Source organism: Loa loa, assembly GCF_000183805.2.
Source record: "Loa loa unplaced genomic scaffold supercont3.18, whole genome shotgun sequence".
NCBI lineage: Eukaryota > Metazoa > Nematoda > Chromadorea > Rhabditida > Onchocercidae > Loa > Loa loa.
The window spans coordinates 130,609-152,600 of NW_018108198.1; the positions used below are offsets into that span (position 1 = coordinate 130,609).

At 33.2% G+C, this 21,992-nt stretch overlaps 2 protein-coding genes across 2 annotated transcripts; one reads left to right on the plus strand and one right to left on the minus strand.

Moving 5' to 3' along the window:
- Nucleotides 1-2,455: 2,455 nt before the first annotated feature.
- LOAG_01256 (hypothetical protein) lies at nucleotides 2,456-3,402 on the minus strand (the record flags this gene model as incomplete). The annotated part of the gene is made up of 2 exons (XM_003136795.1): nucleotides 2,456-2,837; nucleotides 3,389-3,402. 2 exons carry the CDS (start codon nucleotides 3,400-3,402, stop codon nucleotides 2,456-2,458), a joined length of 396 nt encoding a protein of 131 aa, XP_003136843.1.
- Nucleotides 3,403-11,921: 8,519 nt separating this feature from the next.
- On the plus strand, nucleotides 11,922-20,423 carry LOAG_01257 (hypothetical protein; the record flags this gene model as incomplete). Its single annotated transcript, XM_020445683.1, has 19 exons — nucleotides 11,922-11,931; nucleotides 12,334-12,528; nucleotides 13,062-13,144; nucleotides 13,655-13,828; nucleotides 14,194-14,386; nucleotides 14,664-14,807; nucleotides 15,310-15,403; nucleotides 15,542-15,614; nucleotides 15,677-15,778; nucleotides 16,098-16,481; nucleotides 16,603-16,837; nucleotides 16,976-17,052; nucleotides 17,317-17,472; nucleotides 17,595-17,666; nucleotides 17,974-18,228; nucleotides 18,612-18,835; nucleotides 19,284-19,369; nucleotides 19,583-19,647; nucleotides 20,307-20,423. 19 exons carry the CDS (start codon nucleotides 11,922-11,924, stop codon nucleotides 20,421-20,423), a joined length of 2,739 nt encoding a protein of 912 aa, XP_020303882.1.
- Nucleotides 20,424-21,992: the final 1,569 nt, after the last annotated feature.

Genomic DNA, 21,992 nt, shown 5'->3' on the forward strand with positions numbered 1-21,992 from the left:
CATGATATGATATGATTTATGCAAACTATGTCTTATTTTTATTCCATCACCTTGACTTACCTAGTGTAACACAAATAAAAGCAATCATTGCTGGACTAAACTATTAATAGTTGAGTTCGCCTGTCAGTTACATCCTTGCTTTTTGAAACATGTAATTAACAATTTTGCAGCATCGCGCAACCACGACAACTCCAACGCATTACTCATTGTTGAGAAGTAATACTTAGGTAGCTGATGTAATCTTTATTATCTTAGAAATCTTTATCACCAACTGAATCATTCATGTCAGTAGTGCGAGACGCATTTAAACATAACCGATACAATGCTTATGTATTAGTTATGTTTAAGTGCATCTCGTAAGTGCATGTTTTTTGGAAAATCCAATAGTTTTCAATGTAAATTTTTAACAAAAAGTATTCGAAAAATGAAAAAAAAAGACATAAAAGAAGCAAATAAACTGACCTTTCAATACTTCAAACTGTTATCAGTGGTGATATGAAATACACGGATAGAGATAATGCAATTGATGACTACAACACCTAAATGAATAATTATGGATGAAGGGGAAAGAAATGACAAGAGTATATTATATTATAATCTTGGCCATGAGGTGCATTTGAAGAGATTTTTTTTATGGATTTTCCGTCGGTGCCAAAAGGAAAAACTATTTGACACTTTTGAGAGACGCGAAAATTCCAATATAATTTTCGTAGCAAAAAATGTACTGACAATTCAAAAACTCAAGAAGTGTATCCAGCGATATTTATGCTTTTTTTTTTTTGTTCCGAAAATCACTGCGGCAATGTCATCCATTTTTACAATTTGTTTTCCTGTATATTATTATGCACTCTTTGAGGAAATGAAATTCTTCGGCAAAATAAAAAAAAAAAAAATGAAATTATCGATGCGATTGCATCAGAACGAACATTCAACAGACGAAACTATTGGTATTGTTATGCAGGAATCAAAAGCATCTTAGCCAAATATGAACTTTTTAATATTCTATGGAATCGACCGACCTTGTAAGTGACCCCCGTTGTTAATTCTGGAAGAAAAAGTACGCCAAACATTATGTGATGAAAGTTCATTGAGTAATCCATTATTGATGATGCTAATTTGATTTGCATCCATGGTGCCTTATCCTTAGCTGTCTCCAGTTATCAGCCTAGCTGTTTTCCTTCTTTCCTCCACCGCTCTCTCCCCGCGCTCATCCCCTTTGCTTTACTTACGTGCTCTAATTTCCCTAAACTTATCAACCGGAATTTCCACTCGTTAGCAGATTAAATATTAGAAATTTTAATACAACAGGTTAGTGTAATACTTCCTTTGCAATAACAAAACAATTTAAGGTCTTAATAAGAGAGAGAGAGAAAGGTGAAAATGTTTGAAATGAAAGTTTATTTCTATAAGAGAGCTAATTCAGAAAGCGCCATCACAGTTCGCTTCTAAAATATTCACCAGTTCATTTTATTATATATTATCGCACGTTTTTTCAGCAATAAAAGCTTTGCTTATTGTAAATGCCATTTATTTTCCTTTTCATTCAGCACAATGTTATGATTAAGAATGTAAGACTTATAACTCTCAATTTACAATTTTTTTTTGGAAAATTAGATAATTAGTCATTTCTCTGTTAATCTTTGTTTTTTTAAAGTGCATTTCACTGTTGGATACTTAAAAAATTAGAGGAAAAAAGAAAAAAGAATAGAAGTTTCATTTGTTTAAGTGATTGTTAAACGTAAAACTGCAAGTTTACACCAACAATATTGATTTAAAAGTTAGCATTTCAGAAATAAGCATTGAGCTTCGGAATGGTAATGATGTTGATCTTTTTACTACCCTGCAAGAACTGAATTTTGTTTGAAATGCTATTTTTCAATATATTTACTTTGACTGGATAACTAACTTTAAATCAGGTTAATTTTATTAAATGAATACAAAATGGACTAATTTCAAATCAATCTAAATTTCTTAACTCTCAGATTTTTTTTTTGGTGAAATTTAAATCCGGACAAGCTTTGCAAATTCTGGCATTGAACTGCAAAGAATTATAAGATTCATCTAAACATGGATTTTTCATACAGTTCAACAAAATTATTGATTGTTTGGATTTCCGTTTAACGAAAAATAATTGATAATTTTGACGGATCGATAGGAACCTTCATTTTCCATTTCTTTCTTTTCTCTTCATGAGAGATTATTTCATTCCTTATGATGTCGGACTGAGTGACTTGCGAAAAGCTGTATTATTTATTAGTTTTAATTAGCCATCCCTAATTTTTTTCTCTTATTTCCGTTTCGGAATTGATCTATTATTGATAGCATTTTCATAACTGGCCGACCTCTTTGAATGATTTAATCAAATTTGTTTAATTCTACTACAATTTTGCAAAAAATGATACAATTAATGAGACAAAAACTCCATGTTTTAGCTGAGAGTGAAAGTCTAGTGTATTTAGAATTTTTGCTTAATTAGGTTTTTCAAGGCTCGTGATGACATCTGACAGAGAGAGCCAACAAAGGCCAAGCTTATTTGCTCGTAAAATACATTTTTCAAGTCTTCGTAAAGATAAGATCTATAATTGCACATGGAAGAATCTGTTGAGAAGCCAAGATCCTCGAAGAAGGCATTTGTCGAAATTACACGTATATCTATTGATGAGTCATCGCTTGATCTACGAAAAATGTATGCTATTTCGTCATTGTGCAATGAGTCACAAATATTTGCGAAAACCATAGGTCTATCGCATGACGCATATTCAGTAGGGTCTACCCTTTTTAGATCTCCATGTCCTTCCCTGTCACACGTTGGCCTCACTTCTCTGCTCCGACAATCTCTTTGTTTTCTTACAATTTAATAGCCGTAAAACTTCTAAATCATTGTTTTTGTGAAGTATGAATTGATGGTTTCACCATTTTACTTTGATGACTCAACAGTGGATGTGTCTTTCTTGGTGACATGCCCGGAAAAACAAATAGTAACTTACGGCAATATTATCTGTCAGGCGTCAAATTATTATTACTGTTAATTAATTACTTAATTATTGGTTTTTTTGTTCCGTCAATTTTTGCAGTAAGGAAGCTCACTATTCAGATCATACTAATTCTGAAATTATCTCGGAAGTTTTTTATTGGTTTTAACCTTGAAGTTTCCCATGATTCAACATATTCTCCAAGAGAAAAGGCTTTTGAATAATTATTATTTTATCGATCACAGTAACGAATTGAGATATCGTAATTTGTCTGCTATGGAGAAAAAAAATAATATAACTGTTATTATATATAATTGTTAACATCACTGAAAAATACAGCTGCTATCATATCTGCCACTAATTATTATCATCATTATCAGTGTAAATTATCTATACCATGTCATACCATACCATACCTTATACCATACATTACTTCTGTCACACCAAACCGTGAATAGAGAGATGAATATTCATTGACTTCGATAATATTTCGCACATAGAATTACAGTGTTGATGACCTTTTTATTATATTTATAAAAGACAGCATGTAACGAGTATGAATAATTTTTCCATCGAAAGAGATTATCTCGTTTGAATGAACGAGCGGGACAATGTCTATGATTGTCACAATCATGACTAAATTAATGATAAAACTGACATTTTAATTGGGGACAACTAATCAGAGAATAGGCAGGTAGCATAACTTGGATAACATGGAAAGAAAAGTGATTGGCATCTTTTATCGCAGGTCAAACAAAACTTACTGCAAGTTAATCCAAGCACGCAATCATTAATTACTTGGTAATTCTATCGATTCTTTGCTATTAAGGATATTTATTTGTTTAAATTGTTTTAGGTTTCCGATCTGTCCATCCCATCTAGTTGTATTAGAAGAATTAATGACCTAAGTCTATTCTTCCAATATTTTTTCTTTTTTTGTCGAAGAGAATTATTCAGAACAGTTGAGCCTTCCTTCCCCTACAAAAACAATGAAGAAAAAGTGGAAGAAGTGCATATAAACGTCAGATATTCGGCAATTTATCTGGAATGCACTGGAAGCAAACAAAATTTCATCCAATCGTCACCAACAGACATCACCGCCCCTCTTCCCTTCCATCTTCTCCTTCTTTTCTTTCATCAATAGTTTTAGCCTTCGATCAGCAAGCCTTCTTCCCTTTTCCTATTTTTAGTAATTTTAATACAATCAGTGCTTCCAACAAATTCTTGATTCTCTTATCAATGCCACTTATTTTATTTTTTTTTCAATCTAATCTATTAAGAGCAATGATTACGACAGATATGATATTGCGATATACACATCGATAGGGCATGGAACCAACCATTCCTTAATAAGTTTTTAATTTGCGTCAGCTTGCTATACCTATGCCTAATTTTTCATAAATTATCCGAATTTTGAACTGTTCTAGCACGACTAATGATTAATTAAGCATTGATAACACCACTGACAGCAACATTTTGGGATCATCTACATTGAGTTCCCCTGATAGCATTCAAATGTTGGTGATTCAGATTTTAAAACTTATCTGTCTGCGTAAGTCATCTTCACTGCGTAAGTCATACTTATAATCATATGAACGATGTTATCGTTATCAGTTTATCTTCACTTGAAGATCTGAAAAATATTAGGATTAATTCATGCAATCCATCTTATTCGTGCAATATGCTAACTCATAAATTTAGATTTTTTGCTTTTTGGATATCATTTGTGCGGAAAATCAAAGATGATATGCTGAGGCAATCGTTTCTCTGTCCTATTCGTAAATATCAGCAAGCTAATTAAAATAGGTAGCATTACTGATATCGCTTTAAGAATGATAACGTTGATGTCAGTGATAGTCGTACTTATTTAGCACGTTCAATCAAAGTTACGAAAACAAACAGAGTGTAAGAGGGTTAAGATTAAAGTTTCCTCTCAAAGATAATCTGATTTTTCTGATAGTTTATAAAATTTTAATCATTCCAAATTAGGCTTAATTTCAGGTATGCAACATTTGAATGGTAATTATTGTGCGTGGGAGGATTTTGTTTTTCTGAACACTTTCTTAAGATTTATTTCTTCTTTCACTATTCCAGTATTTAAATCAAAAAATGGAATTTGAAAAATCATTCCAATTTGAAAAGTGGAACAAAGTCATTCTAGTTTGGAAAATAAAAAAATTCCACCACTTCTTTTTATACCAACTGTAATTATCAAGTATGAATTTCATCCGCTGCAATCCTTATATGAGTCATGCATTTTTTTTCTTTCCATTGAGTTCAATTAGGTTTTCCGGTTCAGTTACTGAGATTGATTAAATTTTAATTTGTAATCAAGACGTAATGGAATAGTATCTGTTTTGAAATAAGGCAAATACGCAGTTAAGATCATAATCCAATGAATGTTTCAAATATTCATAGTAACGTTGATGATATAACTGTAATTATGATTACATCAATGAACAATTCTCTAATCGATAACGACGGTGACAAATGATTCGCGTTATGAAAGTCTGCTATCAAGTATCAACAATTCAGAATATTCTCCAGAAACGTCTAGCATTTGCTAATGTAAGTGGAAGTTGGATAATTCAATGATTATTACTAAGGAAATGGGTAAGTTAATACATGACAGTGATGATGATAATGATAATAATGACAAAGATCGTGATATCTATAACAATAACAAGTAATTACATAATGCGGAAAAGAGTTTTTTTTTATTCCAATTTTAAAGCTGATTATTTTAGAACATTCTATAAGGCTTTAAACTGGCATTTTCGGACTCCTTCGGGAATTTATGAGTCAATTTAACTGACTGATTTATTCCACCCTGTTACCACAAAGTGTTGTTACACAGGAACAACGTGGAATATTCGAATCTTATTTCCTTTTTTAGTAATATACTAAGTATTAAGTTGGAATTTTTTTCTCTTTATGGAAATTCCACTCCGTTGAGCTTTTCTGATCTCAAATGGATGCTCTCTGTCCATTTCCCTACTTATTTTGTTTATTTGTTTGTGTTTGTTTTTGTTATTTACTAATCAAATTATCTTCGTTAATCAACATCTCTCGTTTTCATTCATTTGCATATTATTTACTGCTATAATCCTTCGACATCAATAAATTCTTTTTGGTACTTTCGGCTCTGAAAATGGTGACAAAGAGTGGCTCAGGATGTAATTCATTGCCCCCCCCCCCCTTCTAACTTTAATTAGTCATTAAGCATTCTTTTCTCTCATTGCAAAATTCTAAGCCATTTAAATGAGTGCCATATGTAATTGCATGTAGTACGTGAAGCAAAGATGACATTAAAACTTACCAATCTTCTCTAGAAAATACTATATTCTGATGTAACTAATTGCATATAACACTTATCAGACTTAGTTATGATCAATTAAGTGGTCATGAAGAGATAGATTGTATGCATGGAAGTCAGAGTTTCTCAAAAAAATTTTTATCATCTTTACATTTTGATGTATTCTTACAGTCTGCAACTTCCCATATTTTAATAGCCTATTAAATGATCCTAAAAAAAAGTTGTTGCACAATAATAAATTAGAGAAATTTGGAAGGTGTAATTGATTGTTTGTGGAAAATCGTGATTTTTCCCGGGTCGTCCAAATGCAAGCTGTTTTCATACAAAACTTTAGATTTTTAGCTTTTCTAGAAATGGAGATTGGCTTTCTTGCAGAAGATTCTTGTGTTTCTTATTTATAATCTGAAATGGGTGGGTAATGTCCAAATAATTCACATCATTTGGTCCTCAAATTTGAAACAAATGATAATTTGTTTCTAATGAATGAAAGATACAAATGGTTTTAAATTTAACATATAATTAGCAATTAACTATGAAAATGTGCAGTGTAAGTTTTACCTTTTCCAATGGCAACTATCCTTCTCAGTACTCTTTTCGTCACTCGGAAAAATTTTCTGCTATATTCTAACTTATGTCACGATGTAAAACAACACCAGGGCGATGGCTACGGTAACCGCATCATTCCCGATTAAATAATAGCGATGGAAATTGTTTAAAGCTTTGGAAATTATATTCAGTGTTACATGGACACTTCAGCACGGCGAGTTGATATTCAAATTGAATTTTGGAAGAAGTATGTCTTTGCAGAGAATGAAGCGTTATTTGCTTTATTCTTCCTCTCCCAGGCTTCTTAGCTCTCCATTTCGGTGTATTGGGCCAAAAACTAATACCCCAAATTTCAGCTTTTTTTTCTTTGCTCCTTCTGTTCCCATCTATCAGCAGATTTATTATTTTAAAAAAATTCTTCGTTCAAATTCTTTTTTAATATATATATTACTGATTATTGTTCAGCCATGTAGAAGAGCATTCTGCGACGTTTAGAATTCCAATTATCAGCGATGTTCTTGGCCGGACTTTTTGATCAACATAGGGACAGACCCACTATTAGTTTCCTAATTTTGAAATACATAAGGAAGGCAACAGGCGTGGAAATTACCCACTCTCATGAGGAGATAATGACAAAAAATAATGAGACCATTCTCTTTAAGGCCGGTTATCGGAATGGGTACAAGGGTACTAGGCATTGAATAAAATGGACAGCTTTTTGGAATAAGGATAGAGTATGGTAAAATTCAACAAAACTTTAAAATTTAAAAGGAGAAAAAAGTGCCAAGCTAATTTAAATAGTCCCATTGATTGATTTTAAGCATTTTGGTGGGCGAAAAACAACTTTAAGCACTTTTTATCTTCCTAAAAATTCATTTCCGCATGTTATTGAAGATAAACGAAATGCTTTTCGGGATGATCACAAAAAACATTGGAAGTGGTAGTTGAAGCACATTTTCCTCTTCTTGAAAAAAAAAAATAATCCTAATTTTTTACTTTCGATTCACTGCAATAAGTTCAGTTTTTTGAACTTAGAAGTGCTCATTGCATTATCCAATAATAAAATTAGCAATCTTCAAGGGATCTAAAATCATATCATACCTCATTGACAACATCTTATCATATCTTTTTAACAATTATAATGCTTACTCCGTCTTGATTTACAAAATGTCATCATTTGCCATATTCGACTCTTCGTGAAAATCGTTCGCTGTTTGCTTTAAATTATGAAATGAAATATATTTATTGCAAAAAAAGAATTGTCTATCATTTTTATACTTGATGATGCTTAAAAACAATTATTTTGCGGAAATGTTTCAAGAAAATATTGAAAGCTTAGCTCTTGAATTCATGAGGAAGACAGCTGGTCATCGAAGAGTTGCAAAAACAGGACAAACCGGAAAAGTGTCTTTTCATGCTTACAAGAAATTTATGAATCAATGGATCGTTTACTAGGTACTTAGGATATATTAGATTTTTCAACAGTCAGTAAAGTATTTGTTAAATGATGAAGAACTGGACATGAAGTAAAAGAAACCTTTGGGAGGTTGAATCATTTCATACATAGATTGAGTTCATTTGATTTTATTTTAAAGTTAACACTGTCATTTTCCCATTAACAAAGTCCTCTGCTGAAAAAACTGTTGAAGAAAAAAACAGCTGCGCAGACGTATAAACCGAACAAACTTCCTGAGAAGACAAGGATCAGGAACTCGATACGGCTAATTAATCAATGAAGTACTACTACTCATCGTGTTCTACCAACTCTACAGATTATATATTTGGGGATAGAACGTCGATCGATCAATCAGTCTGCAGATAGAGTCATACAAACTTGTTGATAGATGTAATGAAATGGTTGGATCTTAGATTGTTAGTTAGCTTGAGTGGAACAGTTTGCCAAAATACTCCAGCACCAAACATTTTTCTAAAAAAAAGGTAGAACTATTGGAGATGGTAGGATGAAACAACAAATGCAACTTTGATAACAGTTGATCAGGCAGGTGTTATCTGATTAAAAATGAAAAGAAAGGATGTTAGTAGTTAATTCCCATCGAAATGGTTGCCGACATCTTGTCATGACTAGAATTCTAGGTTTAAATTTTTACCTCATACTAGCAAGGATTGTTGTATATGTAAGAGGTTTTGAGGATACTGTTGCTTCAGTTTTAACAACAGTACCAAGAAGCAGCCAATATCTGCGATAACAAATGAGCCGAGCGATGAATACATATGTTTGTCTGGCTATTATTACCATTTAATAGGAGTTTTTATTCCTTCTACTTTTTGACCCTTAAATTTCTCGTTTCCTCCAAAATATTTCTCCTAAATTGAGGTATTTTTCTCATAGTGATTATCTGTATTATGCAAACCGCAATAATTTGAAAAATGCCGAAAAGTCGAACTTAGGTTATAGCTTGACAGTGCAAACCGTCGATAGCCTGAGATGACTAAATAGTTATCAGCCTATGATTCTTATAGAGAACTATGGAACCTGGGGGTTTTCATAATTCATTTGTATTTTTATAGTATTGATTGAAAGGTAAATGTTAGGGATCTCGGTTTCGAATCTCGGTTATGTCATCCATAAGTATCGTTATTATCGGAATAGTCATGCCATCACTGTTTGGGCATTCTTATCATTTTTTCAATTCATTTGTATTGTTACTTCAACTGTAATCAAATCACTGTAACGATCCTTCTAGTTCACCGTATAACTGTTACCAGTATAGTTGATTATATATGAAAAGTAAAGGAAGATTTTTCTTGTTAATTCAAGATGTGCCGAATTCCTGCTGAATTTACCAAGATTAGGATCGAGACAGACGCATCATTCTATTCATTTGTTTGTTTATCTCTCTGATAAATTTCCTCTTCACAGTCGCTTTATTAACAAATACACAAGAACTGAGTATCATTTGAAACTAGTCCTGCACTTGAAAGTATGTTTCATTTATTGGGACAGGTAGTCACAGCATCGGTAGTATGTCGGCATCTTCGGTATAAAATATATTTTATACATTTGACTGGATTCATTTGTTCTTCTAACATAGGTTTAATTTTCCACTCCTTACAAAAAAGGGTTCCAATTCCAATTTACTTCTTTTTTTCTCCACTTTAACAAATTATTCTTAAATTCCATTAGTGTTAATTTTGCTCGGAAAATGTACTTTTCTTTCAAAAGTAAACATTTCTTGTTCATTCTTGTTCCTTGTCAAAATAAAAATATTTTCTTGCTGTGTGAACTTAGTAACAAATATTACTTCTGCTCTTCTCAATTAAGCTCCAAATAACTAATAAAACAATTTTTTTTCTTCGAATAATTGATATCTTGGAATAAGTGGTTCGGAGATTTATTAGACGAGACATTTTAATTTGAGAATCTTTCAAAAAGTCTACCCACAATGTTATCATGTAATGCTGGATGATGAGATTAGTTTGGCTCCAAAATATAAGAAAGAAGCAATAGAGCTTCCGGAATGAACTGGCTTCAAAATAAATTTCATAGCAATTCAAGCAGAATTTTATATTACAAAAATTTGTAATTAAAAGCACATAAAATAAAAGCTTAGTAATACCACCATAGTTTTGCGTAATTTCATGTTCGCCTTGTTCTATATACTAATCTTAAGCTTCTGTTAGGCTCATTTTCTTACTCAGTAAATTTTGCTTACTGTCATTTTCAAAAAAAAAGAAAAATTTCGAATTTGTTTCAAAATGATGAATATCCTAAAAAGTTATAGTGGATAGCTGAGTAAACATATAATTAAATGTTGTTTGAAATAAAATGATACACATAGCTCGTCGAAACAGTAACCCACCGTAATCAGGAGATGGATGATTACTCTTCCACAGGTGACAATAACCGAAGCCGCCAGGTGCGTTAAAGTAATAAAAAAATAACTGACAGATTCTATCCAATGATTTTTGGGTTTTTAACGCAGAGAAGTTTTCCTTGTCACATTTATTTCATATTCATTTGCTTACTACTGCGGGTAGTTGAACTCTCATACTGGAAATGAACTCTACCCTTTCAGGGTCACTCCAGGTCGCTTGTATTTGCAGATTTCTTTTTATTAGGTTCTTCATATAATATTGTAGCTTAGCTTTTCTCTCATAGATCTGCATCCTGAATCACTGGAAATTAAGGGGACTGCCATGCCAACATTCTATGAACATAAAAGCGCTTCAATCGGTGATTCTCTTTATTGGAATTGATTCCGAATTGCCATCACATCATTGCCAATAATTCTCTGTTAATGAAAATGAAATTAAAATTGGCAAGAAAGACTAATTGACGGAACCGAAACAATGGATCGAAATTGAACGCTGTAGAGTGAGAAAAACAGTGAATCAGAAGTGGGGAGAAGATTCGTGTTGAAATAATTTGAGGATCAGTCGATTGATAATTTGTAGGGATTCATCAATTAATCGTACTTGTCTTTGCCATTTTCAGTTCGGATTTGCTCATCGGGAAAGAAATTTTGCATTTGACGAAAGAATGCCGGCACTTTTGACGATTACCATTGATTTAATATTTTTTGAAATTAATTTCGTTAATGGAATGTTAATTAATTGGGATACATGCAATATGTCGCTTTCGAAAAATATTTCCTTGTCTCCTTTCTGCATTACCATGCAAAAATTGTGGGATCGGACTTTTTCATAAACCAGCAACGGTAACTCTTCGATCTCTTCCTAGGCTGGTTTGTTCTGGGTGGTAGTGGCTTGGGGCCAGGAAGAGAGGATGGGGATTGTTTCAGTAGAAGAGGAACTTTGTGAAGTTCTAGTGAAATTTAATCTTCCACGTTTAATGCTTGACGAGCTTTTCATACAAGAATGAGTATGAATTTTGTTTTATCATGTTTCACGTTATATCAAGTGACGCTTTGAACTTTGTTTCTCTTCTTGTCCAGTTTCATCATTAACTATTATTTCAGGCTGTTCACGGAAGGAAGCTACCCGACGACGGGAGAACAGCAACAACAACATAACATCAATTAAAAGTAACAATAACAATAACAATAAAAACAATAATAACAGTGTCAATAACAGCAGCTCATCATTAATATTAACAAGGAAGTCAAATGACTCAAGGTAAATAATTGATTTATACAATCCATTTGCATTGCATCGTCAGGATTTAGAAACTAAGTCTTTAAGTGATTGGGATTTGCTGTTTTCATTGACGAATAAGTATAAAATATGCTTGCTTTGATGTTTTAATCAGCTACTTCGTCAAATTATAAAAATGCTAAATGTAAAAATGTTACTTTTTACTTGACGTGCAGTTTTTTGATTTCTTTTTATTAGAGCTCAACTGACTTTGGAAGATACGTTAACATCCTTAGACGAATCAATTTAAATTACCTGTAAATATAAGAATAACCACGCATATAAATGCTGTAAACTTTCCTTCCAGCGTCCATAAAATTATTCATACTGGTGCTGCCTTATGGAAAAAACTAAACTTTCTATATAACTTATCGGGCTTTTCAGATGCAGATTTGGTGCAGTTGTTGCCGGCAGGCCATTCTGTCGGAAGTATCCGTACTCGTCGTCCACTCATGTATGTATTTTCCGGTGGAAATGAAGATGCCGCTTTCTTCTCAGTGAATGGTTTTTCGATACTACTTGATGGAGGTGATCAGAAGGTTGTCCCATACTGGAATTTGATTCGTAATTATGATAAAAGTAAGTAGTTCTGTTGCCATTTAATTTACCAGTTTTTGCCTGGTTACCTATTTTGCATCTATAATATATAAATGAAAAGATAAATAAGTCAAGCATTACCACTAATATACTTGAGTGGCAGTACTCATAAGTATTAACTTACTTATCCGCTTACTTATCTGGTTTATTTTCCTTATTTACTTATTTATATTTTCATTTGCACATTAGAAGAATTAATTGAACTTATAAAAATCTCGAATTTGGGCGGTTTTAGTGAAAATTTGATAATTTGTTCACTACTTTTTATCGGTGGGATATCGATCGCCTATTCAAAGTCACTGATAATGTTGTCTACTGCTGCTCACAGTAATTTAAATTAAATTAAACTTATAAGAGGTCTTACTTGTTTAAATGAATCTTTTTGTACGAAAAATCTTTTGTGTCATATTCCTGTGATATTCGGTGTATTTTGACATTTCCTTTGCTACAATTGATTATAGGAAATGTGAAAAAAAATTTCTGTTGCCCAATTAATTGTTTTTTTCTAACTGCAGTATCAGCGGCAATAGTTACTCGTGTAAGTCCAAAATGTTTGCAAGGAATCTCAGCGATTTTAATGCGAAAATGTTTGCAAGAGGTACGTTACTGACATCTTGTCAAGCATATTTTTCAACTAAGTCGTAGATTAATGAGGAGCGTAGCTCTAATACCTTTTTTTGTTTCTACTGATTGCCTTGAAAGAAAGTATTCGAACTTACAAAGTACTGTATATGGGTGGGATAAATGCAGAAATGGTTTCGATGTGATAAAAGGCAGTAAGGAAGTTAAAAGTGAATAGCTTTTACAAGATCTGCGAAGTATCGAGTTAAAATATATTATTGAAAATGCTATAATATAAAGTCAGTCAAGCTAAATGAAACTTGGGCAATGAATTAAGAGCAAATCTGCAAGTATAAGTGCCTTCGCATATCCCAAAAGGCAGGGTTAGTTTCCAGTGTAAGAGTTCAACTATTCCCAACAAATAATATTACGTAGGAAATACAAGTAAATATATGTATTGATCCTGGACAAAGGAACATAGTTTTGCGCACAGTTAGGAATAGAGAAGAAGAAGTAAAGGACAACATTTCAGTGCCATTAATTTCAGTGCCATCCAAATTTTGGTTCTTTGATTTGTAATTTGCCACCTTCAAGCATAACATATGGAGACAGTGAAGCTGCAAAGATTTTGTACACAATGCATGAGGGTCTGCGTGCGGAAGGTCTGAAACCGATTGAAGCTTTTGCTAGTACAAAGCTAGAAACAATAACTTTATATGAGGTTAGTTCTTTAATCAAACCAGTCTTTTAATCCTTTCATTGCTTTTTGGTTTGTCTCTTCCTTGCTTATCTTATTTTCATAACCTTGGTCGTTTTCATCGTCAGAACTATCGTATTTGCTATGAAATTAAATGGTGGAACAGGAAAGTTAATAATCAGAAAATTTCTTACAAAATGCGATAAAGTATGAAAAATTTTTAATATTCCATTACATTTTATTTTCAATGAAATTAAAATTTTGTAAAAATATTCAATAGTTCATTCCTCTCTATACTATATCTCTTCCTCTCTATACTGTACTACTGGTTTAGGTACAAACGATTTCTGTTTCTGCAGTTGTGCAATTTGAAATTGGTCATTTTCCAGGTAATAGGAGAGGGCGCATTGCGTATGATTGTACTAAATCCAGAACGTGGTTCGAAGGATCTGACTTCGCTCATACATGCTCTAAAAACCGATGAAAATATTGAAAAATTTGCCGCCTTAACATCACTAGCACTTCTTTTGGTTTGGCATCCATCAGATCATACATTGCCAGTATCTCGTATTCTTATTACTGGTGAGCGTATTTTGAAATATCTTGAAGTCTTCGTTTTCGTTATTTCTGAGTTTGGGAGATTTGTTGAATCATATCAGACATCAGATTTCATACATTAAACATTTTTGACTAATTTTTGAAATGGCTCCTCAAACTAAAAAGGGAACAGAAGTATGGTTTTTTCAGATCCGTTTAAAAGATAGCTTGGAATGGCCTGCTATTTCAGTGAATTTTGTAGTGTTACGTTTTTTTTTCCAAACGTTTAGGATTTATTATTTCCATATTGTCCTTATTTAAGGCTCCTGTCCACTGGACAAACTTTATGCATCGCTGGAAAAATTGAAGAACGAGGAATACTTACGTTACTCACAATTTACGCAAGCCATGAAAGAGAAATCATCGACTGCTCGTCCAGGGAAAATAATACGAAAACCTACACCTAGTATGTATATAGTACGATTTCTTTTTCAAACCTTCAAGACTTATTATTTTTACATTTTCCTTATTTAAGGCTCCTGTTAAAAAGATAATTTGGGACAAAAAGAAATCGGTAACCCTGCTACCATGTATTTAGTATGTATTTGTCACAATTTTAAAATATCGAGTGCGGTGATTGAAATTGTCAGCGATTCAGCTATTTATCGATAAAAAATGATATAGTTACATCTTTTTTGTTGTTATATATTCTTCCAATGCATTGGAAAGTTTGTTTCACACCACAGCAGCATAGTTAGGGAAAAGGAGGAGATAATCAGTGTAATTGAAGGGAAATACTTCAGAATTTCCGAAACTTGATTGGGGAAACTAATGGTGGTTTTACTTTCTACTTACGGAATCACTCCTAAAAATAGGACCTTTATTAAGTGCATATATTTCTTCCCGTATTTTAACACTCATTTTCTCTAACTTTTTCTTTTTTATAATTTTAACACTAAATATTATAGCAAAAAATCTCCCCAGTTTGTCATTTTCGCGTCCTGTGTCGCTGAAAACAACAGTTCATTCTGCAGCTGGTGAACCTATGAAAAAAGTGGTTAGGTTGGTTTTCTTTTCTTTAGTCATAAATTCCGATTCGATTTCCTCAAGAAGCAAACTCTGATCTCGTTATCCGGCATCATGTTTTGCGTATTCGATTCAGTTTTCGATTCCAGTTTCTAACGGATAATTTATTTACAGACAGCCATTGGCACCACCGCGACATGTTGCGAGTGGAAAGAGACCAATCACTGAACCAGCAAAGGCATCTGCTGTAAGCAGTAATAAATCTCACACCCTAGAAATGAAAATAGGAAATAGGCCAGGAAAGTCTAGACCGAGCGATGCAAAAAAAATGCTGCTCAGGAAATCAAGCTAATAGAAAAAGGAAAAACGAAATTAGTTGATAAAGTTGAAGTAAGAACTCCAATAGCAAAAGTAAGTTCACTTTAACTTCTTTGTCATTTATATTTGCATCATTAGAGTAATTAATGAAGCTGAAGTGTATAGTTTTGCTTGATTTGCATAAGTACTTGGAATATTTATGATTATACAACTCTTTAAGGAAATTTTGTTTGTTCTTCCTAATATTTAAAGATTTCTTGGTTTTGAATTGGTCGCTAAAGCAAATCATATCTGCATTTTGATGGAGAACTTCCAATTTTACTTCCAATTTACTTTCAGTTTTACTTCCAATTTACTTCCAATTTTACTTCCAACTTCCAATTTTCTTATTTAACAAATGTTACTGTTTGAGATGGAAGCTCAAAGTTCAAATTCGGTTTCGACAGAGGTACAGCCTGCTGAGGTGCTGCAAAACCCAATGGCGTCGACTGACCTACCATCTTTGAGTAACCCGCAAAACTCAATAAGTCCATCATATCCCGACCACATTTTTAAAGTGGTACACTCTTTTGAAATGGAAAGTAAAATTCCCACATCTCCCGAAAGCCCACAAATCTCCGATAGTCCACAGATGCCCGAAAGTCTACAAATGTCTGAAAGTTCAGTTGACCCACAAATTTCGGATGGTAATGGTTTGCTAGATGGCATTGAAGAACCGATGCAAGTACGTAGAATTAGTATGGACTTTTCGAGCGATGGCAAGAATTTTGTTGGCGATTTCATGGAAGATGCGGTGGTAAGTTTACCAAATTTAATAATACAGGCAAACAACATTATTTTGCAGTGAATCTGAAATTTGAAATGATTTTTTTTCTTTAATTTGCTTTGGAGTTATTGGCAATAAGCTTTGGATTTAGGGGATGCCGGGAAAAGGATTCGATTTGTTAAACTCGACACGACCATCACAGGACACGCCACTACTTGATTCTACACCGATGTCGCCATCAGCACCATCTCTTGCAGGAGCTGATGTGATTCATGATTCTTCAGATGCATTTGTTTCGAGAGAAAGAATTGCACATCATGATAATGAAATTGTTAGTAAAGCTGCAACGCATAATCAAGAAGTTATGCACAAGGAGAATTTCCAGGGTATCTTCGTCGTAATGAACTTTTTGTTTTTTAATTCTGCACTTTTTATTACTTTGTACTTCTCTTCATGTCTACCTCATTTCTTTGGTGTCTCTTTTGAGCTAGGCCTTCTATTTAAAAATAGTTCACTTTTTTAAGATATATTTGGTGATATCACTCCATTCATGGCTGGCCTAGTAACGGGGATTGTTGATGACTCTTCAACGCTGCAGACGGTAATATTTTTCTAACACTGATTTATTTGGACTCTTAAAAGGATAAATGGCTAAATAAATCTTTTTGAATTTATGTTTCTGACTAATTTTCGAATACTCTAACTTTGGTTCTTGACTAGGAAGCAAAAGAAAAATTCTCTTGAAAACATTCAGCATACTGAAATATAAATGATGTGTTAATCTAGTGAGGGACTTAACACTAGAAGTGCAAAACTAGAAATGTATTATACTATAAACAATTAAAAAGGAAAATCGGTGTTTTAGTTGTCGCCAGCCAATAACGATGAATTTGAAATGCTGAAATCTTTGACAACGACCGTCTCATTAAACAAACTCAATAATGGAACACCGGAATCCGTGCAGGACGACAAAAGTGAAGAGATTGAAAGAACGGTGATTTTACGTGAGGAGACTGAAAAGGCAAAGATTTCAAAGATGTTTTATTAATTTCATTGCGATTTTCTTTTGAAGATATCCATCTGTTGTATGCATCATGTTAGTTCGTTTGCATGAAGTAGCTTTTTCTAATCATCTAAACACAGATATCATCCGCTATCAAGCGTGAAGCATTCCCGACTCGAAGCAGCGGTTCGAGTGACTCTGTTACTGCTCAGGTTTGTTTGGGAATTCTCTTTGTAGTTTAGAAAATAATAAGATCAGCGCGGAGCAATGCTAGGTTTTGTTTATAACGATTTATGTCTTCGTGTGTGATTTTTCTTTACGTTCTAGTTTATTGATATAACCTACGGATGACGACCAAAAATTTTAGTGGAAAATGTATTTTTTGACCTGTTAACAGCTATTTACCAGAGCATTACGGAACTGAAATAAACATAATCATATGTTTATAGTAATCGAAATTTATATAATAGAATGTGTAAACTTTGACCAAGTTATGCTCTATAATTGATTAATTTTTAGCCGGATCCAGCCCTAGATGAGGTGATCGATTCGCTAGCCGAAGCATCGGAAATGGTTGATAATGCAAGAAAAACAACATCTGAATTAGAGCGTAATGTTCAAGGCCTAACAACACAAGTAATCAATAATACCCAATCAGCAACGGAAACCGCTGTAGCAGGTTGTATGGAACAACTGGCAACTATTGGAGATATATTTGATGGACGAGTCACCAATATAACTCATGATATCAATGATAATGCTAATGCGCTTGCGGTATACTTTAATCTATGGTTGTTATCAGTCGTTTAAATTCAGATATCCTCCAATGTATGGAGATTATGCGAAACACCAGTCGTTTTCTGATTCGTGTGGAATCTTTCTACTGGTTAAGCTGTTCTGCTGAGATGCCTGACTTTTTTACTATTGTTTGAGTGGTAGTTTGTTCGAATATTCTGCAAACAGAAGTTTTTTGTGCTTCGAAATTAATTTTGAGAAATAACAATTGATTGGCAGTTAGTGGCATCCCTCTCTAGCTGACTAAATAAGTAAAAAAAAAAATGTTTTTAAACTTCAAGGCCAAATTTTGATAAATAGCAGTCACTCGCTTTCCATTGTATCATCACTTTTGATTATCTTCGCAACATTTTACATTTTAGAATCAAAATGCCTATGAAGAAAAACGCGCGGAAGAAATGTACCTTCCACCGATGACGAGTACCGCTCGAACACGTGCGAAACCAGCCATTAATGGTGTAAAAACTAAGCCCAAACTATCCCAACCACTCTATTTTGATATTGTTTTCGTCCCACATCACGGTGCCCATCCTATGTTAAAAGATGAGGAAGCAGCAAAAGCATTCGTAACTAGTGTTCGATCCAGGTTTGCATGAGCGATTTATTTCCTGCAAATTTTTCGAAAAATCAGTCATTTACTGCAAATTTAACCTTTATAAGAATTACAGTTATAAATATAGCGATGATTGTATTAAAGTTCTGTATTGTATCTTTTTAGACCATGTTGAATCGGATATGTTCGAACAAAATTCTCTAATATTCTTACACATTAACATCTTTAGCATCTTTCTATGAATGTAGGTTGTGAAAAAAAAAAAAAAAACACTCTGAATACTTCTTGTGATTTACTCCGGTGTATATTATTCTTATCAGAGCTGGTCCCACTAAAATTACTTTGATAGAGACTTTGATAGAAATTTTTTTGATAGAGATGCGGCCGAAAACCTCTTACACTGATTTACATCTTGCATTGATTAAAGTATGTTGATGGTGATGTTGCTGTTTTTGTTACCTAGTGTTCGTGTTTCTTTTAGACGTTACGTGATGAGTGGAAAAGAGTCAATACGAACATATTTTATCGACGGTCTTATTGCTGGTAAAGCAGCATGGAATAAACCAGGTTAGCTACAAATAAAACACACGGATGTGTTCAATCGTAATATATTTGTTAAAAAAAGAAGTCAAGAAATAGGAAGAAATTACTGAATGATTTATAGCTTTGTCTTTTTTTTTTTTTTTTTTTAAACTAAAAGAACTGAAAAAGAAAAATTTCATAAAAGTAATTTTTTGCTGTTTTTTTACGTCGTTGTTTCGCACAGTTCTGAATTTGTAGAGCTTGAGGTGGATGTGCTTCCAACACATGATGTCGATGAACTGACATTGTATAACCGTGAAAAAGTGGGTTTCTACTTTTCTATCTGTAACAGATATACTACAATTGAAAGAGTTTTTCTTTTCACTTTTCACTTCGTCTAAAATCCAAATACTCCAGCTTTATGAGGACAGTGACGTTAGCGAAGAAATAATATGAGAGAACCCAGACATAATACAACGGGGAACAGAAGCCTATGGGGAGAATGGAAAGGACTGAACTATATGGATACGAAACGAATTGAAGCATGTAGGATGAAGTGGGAAAGTGTCCGGTAAACTAACAGGAGTAGGTTAGATTAAAGAGTTTTCCGCAAGCATCCCAAGTTTTATTCACAGGATGTGCTGTCATAAGTTGTTTAGTGTAAGTGGGATTCTTGCTGCAGGTTGAAGACAAGTTTTTTATTGACTTTTACGTTCTCTACCTTTTTAGAATATCGAGATTTGTTTTCTCTGAAATTGTTTCTAAATGCCTCCATTTTTGACATTTCTCTGCGAATTTTTTCAATTGAATCGTACTTTGCTGATATCAATGGTTTTCTATATGTTCCTTTTCAAGTTTTGGTCTTCCATTCTGTCCTTCATGCAATGTTTTTTGATCTTCATTTGTCCTTCCAGTTCTAGACTGATTTCAGTCAACCAATGCAATTTTGCATGTACTTATAATATATTTCTTGCTTTTTCAGGCCAATGAATTAGCCGAAGCGGGTATCAGTTTACGTTGCTCGGTTGAGCGCTGTACGCTGAGGCTATCCAGTGGTAGTACTGATGATATTTGTGCCGCATTCAAATTCGAAATATGACTGTTTCTAACCCAAGCAAAGAATCTCGTCTGAAATAGAATCTTTTTCAAGAGTCTTTTTCACTTTGTTAATCAGAATCTCCTATATCATTTGTCGACACACACAAATATTTATCATTATTTTGTTACTTAGCTGCGCTACTTCACATAATTAGTTGTGAACTTACGAGAATCATGGGAGCAATTTCGAAAATGCAACTTTTTTTCAAAAATTCACTAAAGAGAAGTTCCATAAAGTTTCTATAATCCATCTCTAAATCTAAGCTTTCTTTGTCTGGAGATATCTTTTAAATGACATTAAAAATCCAAACTTTAGTAGGAATATGACATCCAATGCTAAAGAATTCGCTGAAAGTGTTCTAGAAGAATTTTATCTTAATAGTCAGTTTAAATTTATGAAATCTCAAAACTGTTTGATTGGAATATCAAACTGCGCTATGATTATTTAATACAAAGTATCGAAACATCAAGGAATCAAGAATATGGCCGTTCTTTAAAAAAAAAAGTAGAGACGTGAGTTATGTGCTTTTTGAATCGATGTAGTTTTTGTTTATAACTTTCAACAGTTTTCATAACTATCCAATAGTAATAATTTACACTTTGATTGCTTTGAAAGCATTTACCTTCTCAAGGGCACAACGTTGTTTTTCGGAAGTAAAAGGAGTTTTGAGTTGTCAGTGAAGAGCAGATGTGTAAAAATTCTACTACATCTTTAGACCATTTTTGAACAGTGAAGAAAACCTTGTTATCTTTCTAGCCCAAATCAAGTAGGATCTGAATAAAAATTAAATTTTGATGTACTTGTCAGCTTTGATCAGTATCACCACCTCCTTGTTTCTGAAAGTCGTTGAAAATTTATGCGCTTTTTCTTACCACTATCATGTTCTGCTTTGCAGTGTATCAAATTCATGAATTATTATACCTTTCCATTTCTTTCTCCAAACATTTTCTACTTATATCATTAATTTATCAGCATTCTGTGAAGTTTAGAAATTGGATAAAGAGGAACAAATGTTGTTCATTCAGGTTTTTTTGTGTTTTTAAAATGGAAATCCTGTTCTTTTACATCTCTTTTTGGTGTTTGACGCACTTCAAAAATTCCGAAAGTATTGAAGTTGTGCCGGAAACATCGGGAGCAACTTGTTAACATATTCTCAATAAATTTTCTTTGGGGGAGGTTGATTTTTGTTATTTCATAAGTAATTGTTTAGCTAGATTATTGTTATTCCATAAATAATTGTTTAGCTATAAAAGCTGTAGTTGTTTAGCTATGAGTTCCATAGCCAGAGTACTAGGAAGATTTTTCTCCAAGAGTGATGGATTAGAGAAAATTAGAATCCAGGTAAATGTTATATTTTCGAAGTTATAGTATCATTTTCTGATGCCAATTGTGTTACAAATTATGTTCGCTTTGCCTAAACAGCGTTCGGTCAAATAACATGCCAAATGTCATGAACGAGAATAGAATCAACGATATATTCGAGGAGGGTACGGTGTAAAGTTTCGGGATTTATGAACTGTTTTGGGAGATGGAGGAGTAGTAAGTAAATAAAAGAAATTCTGGTGAGGA